Raw genomic sequence first — 13,529 nt, 5'->3', positions numbered from 1 at the left:
TGTAAACACTTACAACGCTTTCGATTTGATTCGAAGCAATTAATGATTATTTAACAGCAGTAATTTCAGAAATTTGAAGCAATTGATCGTAAAAAAAGGATAAATTAGTGGAAAAAGATATTTTCAGTATCAAAAGTGTCTCATTTGCCGAAATTGGGAATCTCTGATTCCATTGAATAGCTGTTACTGATGGGTGTCTTCCCTATGTATTAAAATAGGGAGTACGTCAAAATTGGAGCCCATTTATTCCACAACTGCCATGCAGTTTAACGTAAAACTCTCCAAATCACTATTTTTTATCAATATAAAGCTGTAACAATTTAAGAAAGTCCAAAATTTGATAACAAATTTTTCGCTGAATTTCGCGAAAACAAGCAAGTCTATAGCCCATGAAATTTTGCATTTTTCGAGAAAAATTTTTTTCTACAAAAATTAAGGATATTAATTTTTTTGACAGAGAATTGTTCGTAAACAACTATGAACGTATCCAGATGCCTAGGGTATGCGTACTTTTTGAGGTACAAACGAAAAAGTGCAACTATATAGGAATTCTATCCAGTCGAAATATAAATAAATAAAAAATGAAATTTACATAAATAGAAATACGTTATGGTTTCTTTAATTTTTGCAACGGAATATTCAATTTTTTTCACCCAAAAAAATAAATGCTTTTTTTAAAAGAATTGTTCTTGACTTTCATTAATGTAGCAAAAACCTTCAAAATTGTAAAGTTTTGTTAACTGAATTTTTTCTTTGCTTACAGTTCAGATATATGAATTGTTAAAAATTATCAGATTTGAAAGCTATTTTCGTGTAATATTGCAGTCTTTTTTTCTAAAAATTCCAAATGTTCACACTGGCAACTTTATCAAATTTATCAAAAAATCATCGATTGCGGGTTATTCAAAATTTACATACCTTTAATTGACACAAAATTGCTTGCTCTTAACATAAAATTATTTTCTAATACGCTGTAGTTCCTGAGATGATCGGAATAATTTCCATTGTACTAGCTGGTGGATACGTGGAAAGATTCGAAAAACTACCATGCATGAGCCCAACAATTTGACATGAATGGGGAATTTATTTCATTTTCTAGCATTTGTAATCAATTTCCATCACCGGAAACTATGTGAAATACTTATTATGCAAATCGCCATAGCATTGTTGTTACTTAGCGAGTGAGTGAATTCAAATAGGCACACATTTGGTATCAGTGAAAATGTTTTGCGGTGGGATGTCATAGCTAGTTTTTCAAGTATTTTGTATCAAGGCTATAAACAACTTTTCATTTAGTTTGTTAATTGTAATACTTTTCCTTGAAGCAACATGTAATCACTGATTTGTACTGCTCAGGCTAACATTTTTGACAACTATCATTTATTTATGTCAATATTTGACTTCAGTTCAGGAAATCACTGCTAATTGAATAGTATCTGTAATGGAAAGAAATCCATTTCTGTATGCATGCATGCATCTATGAATCTTGGCGTACGGTTTTGGAATGAATTGTTCGTTTTGAGCAGGCGTTGAGAAATCCGCCAAGTTTGCACGTCAGAAAAAGAACTAGAATGATCAGCATTGTGTAGCTGTACAAAAGCATTGCAAATGCAGTTCTGCTGAAACATGTTGCACTTGACTTTTCTGTTGATTCGGATGGATAATCTGAAAAAAAGCGGAAAATGATCATTTGATCCAATTACTCATTCGCACGTAATGTTCAATTTACTGTTTGTATCGTCCTTGTCCGCTATGTAAACTATGTCTGTTGCAACGCTGAACGTGACATCGTTTTCTTTCCTGAAAGCGTACTCGTCCTTTTCACTTAGGAATCTTTTGCTGTTTGATGATGTTAAATTATCTGCCGTTTTCGAAGCAGCAAATTCAACCTCCTTCAATGCTGAATGCAGCTGCTGCGTCAAGTTGTCAAGTTCAATTCCACTTGGTCTATCCCAGTCCACCGCTCGGCTTCTTCTACCGTAACCTGGAAGGTGTGGTATTTCCATTTTCTCATTTTCAGGCTGCTCAAAACTGCCAATGACGTACGTCACAGATTCTGAAGTGGTTGTGCTCAATTGGGATTCTGTCCAATTGGATTCTGATGCAACTGGACAATGTGGAGGCTAAAAAATTAGATTTTTTTTATTTCATGACCTGCCGCCAGGTGAATATCACAAAACAGCACAATTTCGACATGTACCGTAATTGCGGCGCATTCGTTGCTTTGCTTGTTGCAGATTTGTATCTGGCATTGAAAAAAAAGATCAGCACGGTCAGGAAATTTATAAGCCCAAACTTTGACGGATGCAGTATTAAGACTGGCATCGTAGTTCAGATTTCCTTGAATGCCGGGTGAAAACGTTGGGCACCTGAACGTACGTTAAAAAAGTCATTGGACAAAAGAGGAAAAAAAAGAAACTAAATGAACACAAAATATTCCGAAATATAATTAAAGAGAATAAATAAATAGAAATAACAATGATTGTCAAATGTGCTTTGTGCACGTGAATCTAAAATGCAAAAATGTCCTACCCCGTTTCGTCTAAAATTCGCACCGAACGTCCAACGCCATCACTAACATAACAGTTCTTGACAAGCATGCCAAAATCAGCTGAAATTGTAAAAATGAATATTTATAAACAAAATCCTTTTGAATTATCACAAATTACGATTGTCGCAATCCCATCTATGAACTAAAACATCTCCAACTTTAATATAACGAACAACTGGGCCGTTGACGGATCCTGCACGTACAGAATATTGACAATTTGGCGTCAGTGTGGTTGTAGAGTCGAGAAATTGAGTCGGTACCATGCTTAAATAAATAAATAAATAAATATATATATATATATATATATATATATATATATATATATATATATATATGTTTGTTTCAAAATTTTCAAAATAAGCAACTTCGAGTTTACCTAACTTCGAGTTGAGCAGTGACAATTTTGTCTTGTTGTGAATAGAAACAGCGAACGTTGAAAGCTTTGTCAAATTTGGTTATAAATTCTGGATGGAAATTGACAATAAAAGTCACTGAATAGCTAGTCGCTTGAGGTTGAAGCTGCAAATTTTCAAAACAAACAACAATATATGGATAATTTTGAAAAAGCAAGAAAAAAAGACAAAAAATATTGCAAAAATAGGAACATAATGAAATTTTTTCATTTTCTTTTATTTTTTTCACCTGCCGAATTCTTCTCATGCCGCACTGCGGTATGCGAATTGAAACGGTGGCGCCGTTGCTTTTATTGTCCAGAAAATCTTGCCTACAATTCGGATCATCGTATTTCCCTTTGACAAATACGTGGCCTGTGAATGGATTTTTCGTTTCAAAAGTGAACATGATTCGATCGTGATCGCAAACCACTGCAGGCTCTTCTGAACAAACAAATTTATTACAACAGTTGGTGAAGTACAATTTTCCAAACTCACTAATGACATCATTGTCCAGAAAAGCATTTACCGAAAATATCTGCAAATAAATGGGTGAATTGGAAAAAATTTCAATTATACAGTGTCATAATGCAGATGAAATATTTTGTGACAAGAAATGCTCACCGCTTTGCAGATGCATATGAAGACGAGGATGATTATTTTGGGACAAAAATTATCTGTCCGCACCGACGACATGCTGTGGCTGATGAGAGCGGCGAATATGAGACGGCAATGTGAACTGACTCTTCTTCTGTTTCATGTACAAATGGACAAAACTGAGTTGTTTCTGTTTTTTAATGGTTCTCCTCCCCCGACCGGACACAATTTGCCTTGCCCCCTCCCCACCCAAAAAACTGCTGTACAACAACCAATGAACGGACGGACGATCACTGTAAAAATTACTGAAAAGAGCCAAAAATGCAAAGTTGAACGAACATTTCGTAATATTCAACGGATTGTTGTTGTGATGATGATGATCATTTGGACGGCGGACGGGTTGCAATAGCACAGTTTTTCCAAGCAAAAGCATTTGCTCCGCTCCAATCCAACGTTCCAGTCCAGTTGCGGTATACAAAGTCGCGCGTCTGACCCTCGGCTATATTTTCAGCTTCCTCTCTTTCTCTCTCTCTGAGCATTATTGACATGATTGAATCCAGCCGACCAGTTGTGTGTGTGTGTGTGTGTGTGTGCAAAAGTCGACCTTGCAATTGTCGGCCGACCGAGTCCTTCTACATTAGCATTTTTACACACACACACACACATACAGACAGACAGACAGACTGACTGACTGACAGACAGAGAAGCATTTTCGCTGCAAATCACACAGTCACTCAGGCAACAACTGTGGATTGATTGACTGACTGATTGATAATGATTAGTGGGGGGGGGGGGGAATCGTTCGACCACAAAACTTCAACCTCGCTAACCACTGAAACGTGACCAGAAGAACTTGTGCATTATTGGACAAAATTTGCATAATTACCATTCGACGGAATGTTGTTGACACGGTTCAACCTTGACAACACTGAACGGCCGAATCAAGCTGCATCGCATCCACAACTGCTCACTGACTGCATGCTGCAACTTTTTTAAAAACACAAAAAAACCACTTCGATCAAACCTTCTCAAATAATTTACCAAATAAAAAAAACAACATACAAACAATTGCATACAATGAATTATGTTTGAAAAATGAATAAAAATTCTCCTAAATTCACCGTTGAAAAGTTTCAAATTTCATTATAATCAAAATATGGGAATGTACTTGAAATTTGGCTAATTGTTTTACCATTAGAAATGAGCAATCAAAAAGAAAAATTTATAGTAGCTGGAAAGATGAACAGATGAACAGCATGTTCCAAGTCCGTAAACATTTGTCACCCTAATTAATTAATTAAAAGAAAGATGGAGAAAGAAAAACCACCCACTGATAATATACAGTGTGTGTGGATGTGGGTGTGAAATTACAATAAATTTCAAAAAGAAAAAGCTCTGAAGCAACAAAAATAAAAATCATTCACTAATTCACTCCCTTATTGATGTGACTGAAATGGTTCTGGTGGCTTTTGTCAAACTTTTTTCGCTCGAGTTCTTTGCTTTTCAGCGTGCTGAACAATTTTCTCATTCACCGACAATCCTTTACGTTTTCGGATCATATTCACGTAACGCATGGCGCTATTTTCCCATTCCACTTTCTCACCATGATGCGAAATCTCGTCGTCGGCCGTTGGAAGCCGAAACGGATCCATAGTCAAGACCTGTTACACACACATACAGAAATCATGAAAAAAAATAAACAACAACAATTTCACCTCCCAATGAGAAAAAACCAATTGTGGCCAAGCTAAACCGCTAGCTCGCTTTCTCAAATCATCAGCAAAGCCGAAACACTCGACTACCGGAATAGAGGCAACTATTTGAAACAAATTTGTCCCTTCTTTCATCTCCTCGTTAATAACCTAAACAACAACAACCCCTCTCATAAATGGTAAAATAAATTGAAATTATAATATATTGATTTCAAAATGCAACCCTACTTTTCCTGATCGTCTGTGCAAAACCGAATAGACACGTCCGAGCACATCGCCGGTAGCTTGAATAATGCACGTGTACATGGGCAACATCAAACGCTGAGGCTGGGCTTGGAACGCCTCGCGACAGCCCTCTTTCATGGCGACAATCAACTGGCCGGACAGTGGACCAAAAATGCTTTCCATGCTGTCGACGTTGTCAACGCTGTCCCAAGATTTCACCAGAAATGCCACACCTCTAATCGGCTCTTCACAAATCGGACCGGCCTTACAGCAAATATGGAAACCGGCAACAATACTCTGATCATATTGCCGAAGACCCTTCAACATTTTTCCATATCACTCAAATTGGACAATTAAAAATGGGTGTGCATCTCAAAAATAAACAACATTTTCAGCAATATTCTTCTTGGAACAGAAAAAAACAAACAAAAAAATTTGCAAACATTGAAAAAGATTCATAGCAGAATCAACAGAATAAACAGATCAGCTAAATAAGAAGAAGAAGAAGAAGAAAAAAAAGAAAACCAAATTGTATACTGTTCTCGAGTCGAAATGCTGGTCGAGCAGAATGTCGAAAAAGTTGGGTCGGACGTAATCGTCGATGCCGTTCAACAGGAGATTGACCACAGCTCTGCGTGGACCGAACGCCCAAAGACGTTGCACAATGTTGGACCACTGTTTGCCCAAATTGCTGCAAACGTTGATCAACTGTTCGCGGATCTCGTCGAAACCGTCCCGGATAGATGCCAGTCGACCGGCCGTGTTGCCGGTAACGTCTATCCGATTGGTCACAGGATCGATCATCGCGATCAACGGCTCATTCTCTTCAAGTATCTACACGAACATGATGAACAACTAGTCGAACAAGAACATCACTGTGCTGGGATGTGGTTGGCGAACCTGCTGTATCGGTTCTGGCAACGGTACAGCCTCGGTGACAATGGTGATGGTCCTGCCGGCTGTGGTGACCGTGATCGATCGGTCGACTTTTTCACTTTGCGTCGAAGTGGTGGTGGTGGTGGTTTCGTTGGTCGAGTCGACGACTGCTGGCGTCACTGGTACAATGGTCTCGTTGAACGGAACCACCGGATCGGATATGATCAGATCGATCCCGTTGGCGAAGCGGTCGCACAGGTCCTTTATGCAACGGTGCAAGTGAATTTCCCCGACCGCCGTGAGCACGTGCTCGCCGGAATCTTCGACCAACGCTTGCACACATCCGTCGGCCAAGTTCAGCATCTTCAGACCTGAAAAAGCATCGTTAGCGTCCAGAGCGGTCTTAATCGAACACTAAAAGCGTTCGACCAACTCGGAACCAATACCCCGAACCAGTGCCGGCAAATCTCTGGTGTTCTTCGGCTCGACCGACACTTGGACGATCGGTTTGGCGTAGAAGCCCGAATCGCACAATGGTGGACAATTGGAATCGGTCGACAAAGTCGCCGTCCTGGCGACCAGATCCTGCACACCGCCGATGCAGACCAAATTGCCCGCGCACACTTGGTCCACCGCCTCGAATTCTCGACCCATCATCACGTACAGTTGACCAATGGTGATTTCACGAAGGGTCGCGTTGCCGGACTGAACCATCGCGTAATCCGGGATCCAATGCAAAACGTCACCCGAACACAAATTGCCGGTGAATATCCGGGCAAAACCAAGAAACACACACTGACCGGTCGACGGCTCCACTTTGTCCGCAGCCTGAAGCCAATAATTGCACTCGACCGAGTTGGGCAGCATGAATTTATTCTTGCCTCGAAGCAAGTCTTCCTCGACGGCGATCATTTTCGAAATGAACAGCGTCGTTGCGCAATCAACCTCCATTGAACACTCCTTGAACAGGGGTTTCATCTCCCGCGCTTTCGGTTCCAAACAGTCGCAATGGGCGAACCGATCGCCGCACATGATCCGCTCGATGCGGTCGTTGTCCAGATGCTTGGGCGACGGCAACAACTCGCACACCATGCCCAAAACGCACTCGGCCAACGGCAACCATCGCGACATGACTATTTGCAAACGTTGCCGGCTGTCACTTTTGGCGAACTCCTTGCCCACCACGTCCAATTGGAGTGAGTTGAGTATTTTTTCAATTCGACCCTTTTCGGCGTTGATGATCATCGCGTCGTAAATGGCCGACAAATTATTCAAAATCATCACCACGAACAACGGGCTCTTGCCTTTGTCCGACGCGCCGAACACCGGCAACTTGGTCTTCGAGTCGATGTAATAGTCACCCCACAGTGCTTGGAGCAGCAATTCTTCCTCCGTCTGCAGACGCTTGGACCAAAATCTGGCAAAATCCCGCAACCGGAATCCCCAATTGTCCAACGCACTGGCGAAAACGACGTTGCCAGTTTCGGGCATGAAGTACAACATCTCCTCGGCTGAAGATGGAACAAGACACAGTAAGAAAGTGAAACGCCGCAGCGCAAACTACTGCTCGCTGCATTACCACTTTCGGATTTTCTCAACGAACTCCTCGACATGGAACGTCTCCTTCGGGACAAAAAGTCCTCCTTTTCAATTTCACGCGAAACGAACAATTCGCCGGCGACCGCGTTCGCTTGTTCCAAAACTTGAACAAGCCGTCGGTACGCGTCCATCGGATTCATCCGATATTCGACGAACAGTCGGTCGATTTTGTTCAACACAATACAAGGCTTCAGGCCTTCTTTCCAAGCGAGACGCAAGCTGGCGCTCGTCTGCGGACAGACACCCTCGATCACGTCGATCAGTACGACGGCGCCGTCGCAGAGCACCGCCGCCGCGCACACTTCGCCGGAAAAATCCACATGACCGGGCGAATCGACAAGATTGATCAAAAACGAATCATCTACGGCACAAAAAGATCAGAATATTCAGCGGAAATTAAAAATAAAGTTGTTGAAAAAATACACACACACACACACACATATATATATATATTTATTTATTTATTTATTTATATTTATATTTATTTATTTATTTATTTATATAGATAATTCTCTTATCTGAGCATACATCCGTTTCTGTACAACAACGATATCGAACTCGACTTCATCGTAATTCCTCGCTGTTGCTCTTCCGCAAGGCTGTCCATGTATCTCAACGTGCCGATCATCTTTTGCGATATGATCCCGTTGGCGGATATCAACGAATCGGCCAGTGTCGTTTTGCCATGATCAACATGCGCCATGAGACACACGTTGCGCACAAATTCGGGAGTTGACTGAATTTTCAAAATCTGCTTTACAAATTCTCGCCGATTTCTTACATCCATTCGGCTGAAAGAACGCCGTGGCAGCTTTCAAACTTGCAATTCACCAGTCGCAGTTGAACAGTTGAACAATCAATATTATATTGTACAATTTTCAACATCGAACACACGTCAATTCGACATCGGCGGTCAACGACAACACAACCCAACGCACCGTTTTGTGCACTTTCACTATGCTACAGTAACCGAAAATGAAGTATAAACTATTACTGTACTGTAAGAAGACAGTGCAATTGTTCGTCCTTGTCTTTTTACTGTTTTCATCATGTGCAAAACAACAATACATGCTTTACATTTATCGGTGTTTTTTCTGTCTTATTTCCGATGCTTCTGCTGAAAATCTTGAAATAAATTACTAATACAACAAGATGCTCTGTTTGAAACAGTGCAACATGATCAATTGTTAACATTATTCGTTTGCAAATAATCACTTAGAATTCAGTTTGAAAAAACATAAAAAGAAAGCAACTGTTGTAGCTACTAGCGCTGTTCAGTAAATAGGGATGGAAAACGAATTGCCTAGCCATCATGCTATCGGAATGCAAATTTAGCAACGCTATTCGTCATCAGCAAACAAATATCAGCATTTGACGGCGAGACTAGGATAAGTTCGGCAAATAATTGAAATGCGTCGATCCCTGAGCACGGACCTACCGGCAAACGAAGACTCATCGTTCTTCAGTATTTCATGCGTGAATTCATACCTAGCAAAGCCGCTGAAAAACAAAATAAACACCGAAACGATCATTACCCATTTGAAGCACTCGCGCGTTGCGCAAATAAGCTAAACAAACCGCATAATGTAGAGACCCCGACGTTCCACTAACAAGTCAACAATTTGATTATTGTTTTCAACATTACGAAATCGCATCACCGCATCCGACAAAAGACACAAGCCAGCAACAACGTCACCACAATACTGAAAAAAAAACATCATTAAACAAACAAAGAATTTACAATCTATAAATTTATGCAATATAATAAAATCTTTCATTTCAACAAAACATTTTTGCCATTTCAAAAATCCATAAATTAAAGAAAATAATACTCGAATACTGTCAACATGAGGCTTTATCCAGCCAGTTTTTTCAAGATCCAAAACGTGAACTCTTTCTTGATGATCAGCATCGGCAGTGAATGCCGTACGACGTATTTTTTCTATTATTTTCGCATTCTCATTTTCCCATGTACTTTTTTCAATTTCACGATAATTTACAATCGCCTACACGAAATGAATCGAAACAAATTTTCATGCACCAAAATTAGTCAGTCGATTTACATCATCCCAATGTGCATTTTCATAACGCATGGTTTTCAATCGCCTCTGCACTTCGTCAATTAGAAGCTGCTCTTCGTGTTCGTTGATAAAATTCGGCAAAAATAACAAATTATCCCGAATATTCGACTGAGATTCATCCGTCCATTGCAGGAGATCGTGAAAATAAAAATTGCTTGCATTGCTCTTCAGTGTGCAATTTTTTCTTATATTAATTAGTTTCAAATATGGCCAACTGATTCGAAATATTGCACAAATATTTGCATGATTTCTCGTTGCAACAAGTCGAAAAAAATGCATCACTTTTTACAGACTGTATAAAAAGTAATTCAGGTTAATTGTACATAACTGTACTGTTGCACATTGCTTTTCGATGAATTTCATTTGTAATGTTTTAGATTAAGAAAAAAAAGTGATAATTTTTAAATAAAATTTTTTAATTCAAAAATTCTTAAATAAATTGTTATTTTGATTATATTTATGTTCAGGCAAATTTGTGGATGATATCTTTTGATCTTTCGATTCAAGTTTTCGATTGGACACCTGCTTAAAGCATTCAACTCCACCCATTTGACATATGCAAGTTTGAAAGTAGTAGCAGCATTTCCACTGATGAGAAATATCATGTGTGATGAAGTTGTTTCTTTTTTTTGTTCAAATTAATGAGCAATTCAATTTGCCTATTTCTATACGTCCTAGTGTACAAGTTCTAGCTTGGATGCGTTGTGTGCGTGTTCATTTTTCATCTTGACAATGAATAACATCTAGAAGTGAATGAGAAGAGAGAGAGAGAGAGAGAGTTTGAGAGAGAGAGAGAAAGATATATTATACGTTTGATAAGAACAACTCCACAAAGTGGAACTCAATCTTTGCAATGATAAATTTATACGAACGATAAAAATGAAAAATAAAGAAAAAATCTAACCAACAAGCAAGCATGTAAACAAACAAACAAACAAACAAATTTCCATTTCAATCTCGTGATTATCATCTTTCACAATGACAATTGACAACAACTCATTGTCATGATGAATAAACGAGGAAAAAAGTTATTTTAAAATTGACTTAAATTATAATGATAAATAATAATGTTTTTTCTTCGATAACAAATTCAAATTGCAATATTTAACAAAGAAAAGCTGATGACACATACCAATGAAAAAAAAGAAAAAAAGAACGAATATTTTTAGTTATATTTTGTTATTAATGCATGAACATTTCAAAACAACCTAAAAAATAAAATTTTAGCATAAAAAAAGAAAATATTTTGCCAGTGAACATTTTTAGAATAGTTCATCTAATAGTTTTTTCTTATATTTCTGATTCTATCGTTTGTATTACAATATGTATAAAATGTATTACATATACATATGTATTACAATATGTAAAAAAACAATAATAAACTTCAATTTTAATCGAATATCAAAATATCCTTTTTAAAGTTTATGATTTGTTGATTACTCAAATTACATTATGTCAAATGCAATTTGCACTTGTGCGCATTTTTCAAACGAACAACTTGCAGCAAGGGAAATTGCTGCAACTTGAACTGAAAATTGACGTTGACATTAACACAACATGTAGATACGTATGTATGTATATGTATAAATGTATATGTATGTATGTATGTATGTATGTGTGCGTATACACATGATAAATATTGAAATGATGAGTTGTTATCAAATGTATTTCATTGGATGGCTGTTTTGGAAATTCTGAGCATGTATGGCTTGATCTTTTGCTCAGAGTTGGTGCACAAAGTGTTTGTGCATTTTGCAAGCGAGCCGATAATCGAACGTAACTCTAAATTGCATTCGCTTGAAAAAGCATGTTGAGAATGATGTTTGTCAAAGCTTGTGTCTTCAATTGCTAAATATAAAAGTAAGGCCGTTGTCAGTTCATGTTGCCATGTTCCGCCTGTTCTGTTCTTAATTAATTATAAAAGAATTAACAGCAGTATGAACAAGTTGAAGTTGAGGTTGAAAAAGAAAAACTAGAGAGTATCAGCAGCAGCAACAGCAACCGCAGCAGCAGCAGCAGCACCACCACCACCACCACCACCACCACCAGTAGCATAAGTAGTCATAGTAGTGTAGCAGTAGTAGTAATAGTAGTAGCAGTAGTAGTAATAGTAGTAGTAGTAGTAGTAGTAGTAGTTGTTGTTGTTGTTGTTGTTGCTATTGTTGTAGTAGAAGGCAAGCAACATGCACACTATAGACAATATCGAACCACTTTTTTTTCAGAGGAAATAATTTTTATTGGCTTTATCGATTATTTCATTTCATTGTTGATTATTAAATTTGATTTCATTTTTAAAAGGATGAAGAAACGGCGCCAAAATTGACGATCAAACAAGCGAGCATGCGAGCAAGCGTTTTCTGCTTTTCACATTGAACCAAACCGTCGAGTTGAAGGAAGAAGAATCATTTCGACCAACATACCAAACGAACAATTAAAACAATTTCCCAAATAACCTACAAATATTAGTATATTGAAATCAGAAAATAAGAATAAGAATAACAAAATCATAAAAGAAACAGAAATGAAGCAATTCGATCCTACAAGTTCGAAATGGCAAGTTTGCTGTTGCCACGTCACCTCGGCCGCTTATACAATAGCTCTGGTTGAGCTACTCGTTGCAGCTGTGATCAGTACAGTTTTGATACCGATGTCGGTGAATGAGATCACTTTCCATTCGACTCGGATATTGTACGCCATTGCCGCCGGTGTGGCGCTAATTTGGAGTTTCGGACAGTTGGTTCTCATTTACGACATCCGTCGTCGACATTTGGATCGACTGAGCCTGTACGTCTTCGTGCAGGGTATTGTGTTCATTTTGATGCTGTTCCTCATCATAAGCATCTTCTTGGCTCGTCAACTGCGTCACAAGAGCAACAACGACGAAGAAGACATCTATTCAGAAAGCATGTTCTCAATTGTGATGGCGTTCTTTTTCGCCGCCGGAGCCATGGGCATTACCATATATAGCATCTATGTGCTTCTGCTGTTGAAGCGCTACATGACTGCGGAGAAAAAGCACAGCGAAGTTATGATGCAAATTCAGGATATTGTTCATCATCAATCCCTTCCTGAAGTCAACACTACTGACGGGCCAAGTTGATATTTTTCAATTTTATTCATTTATTTATCTCTGTCTATTTATCCCATTCATTCATCATTTTGTTCATTCTTACTTTCTTCTATTTGTCTATGAAATAAAAAAAAACAAAATAAAAAATTAATAACTCTTCATTCATAATAAATAGTCACCTGCGTTATTTTTCTTTTTAAATATATTTGCCAATTATAAATTTTCATGTAAGTAAATCGTCTTGTTTGCCAATTGTTTCTGTCAAGGAATTATTACTTGGAAATTATTTTCCCAAATCGGACAAACTGATCATTGCGGTGCTTTTCAATTTGCTTCTTCATCTACAGCAGACAGAAAAGCACCTCGAACAATCATATCTTACCAAGTCGGCCAGTTGGCAAACATTTCCATCTTGTGCAACATTAC

The 13,529-nt window shown here is 38.4% G+C and overlaps 3 protein-coding genes across 3 annotated transcripts; 2 read left to right on the top strand and 1 right to left on the bottom strand.

Annotated features, from left to right (window-relative positions):
- Positions 1 to 1,477: 1,477 nt before the first annotated feature.
- On the bottom strand, positions 1,478 to 10,312 carry Tsp_08007 (putative elongation factor Tu GTP binding domain protein). Its single transcript, XM_003373361.1, has 16 exons — positions 10,016 to 10,312; positions 9,531 to 9,655; positions 8,481 to 8,743; positions 7,933 to 8,313; positions 6,800 to 7,864; positions 6,378 to 6,724; positions 6,003 to 6,311; positions 5,481 to 5,795; positions 5,256 to 5,402; positions 5,019 to 5,201; positions 3,194 to 3,481; positions 2,933 to 3,070; positions 2,556 to 2,611; positions 2,201 to 2,369; positions 1,730 to 2,123; positions 1,478 to 1,665 (listed from the first exon to the last, which is right to left on the bottom strand). Exons 1-16 carry the CDS (start codon positions 10,310 to 10,312, stop codon positions 1,478 to 1,480), a joined length of 4,665 nt encoding a protein of 1,554 aa, XP_003373409.1.
- Positions 10,313 to 11,492: 1,180 nt separating this feature from the next.
- Positions 11,493 to 12,468, top strand: Tsp_08006 (conserved hypothetical protein). Its single transcript, XM_003373360.1, has 3 exons — positions 11,493 to 11,600; positions 11,967 to 12,298; positions 12,339 to 12,468. Exons 1-3 carry the CDS (start codon positions 11,493 to 11,495, stop codon positions 12,466 to 12,468), a joined length of 570 nt encoding a protein of 189 aa, XP_003373408.1.
- An 86-nt stretch (positions 12,469 to 12,554) lies between these two features.
- Tsp_08005 (hypothetical protein) lies at positions 12,555 to 13,133 on the top strand. Its single transcript, XM_003373359.1, has one exon. The coding sequence runs from the start codon at positions 12,555 to 12,557 to the stop codon at positions 13,131 to 13,133; it is 579 nt and encodes a 192-aa protein (XP_003373407.1).
- Positions 13,134 to 13,529: the final 396 nt, after the last annotated feature.

This window comes from Trichinella spiralis (assembly GCF_000181795.1).
Source record: "Trichinella spiralis strain ISS 195 chromosome Unknown Scfld6, whole genome shotgun sequence".
Lineage (NCBI taxonomy): Eukaryota > Metazoa > Nematoda > Enoplea > Trichinellida > Trichinellidae > Trichinella > Trichinella spiralis.
This window is presented reverse-complemented; position numbering and strand designations above follow the sequence as displayed.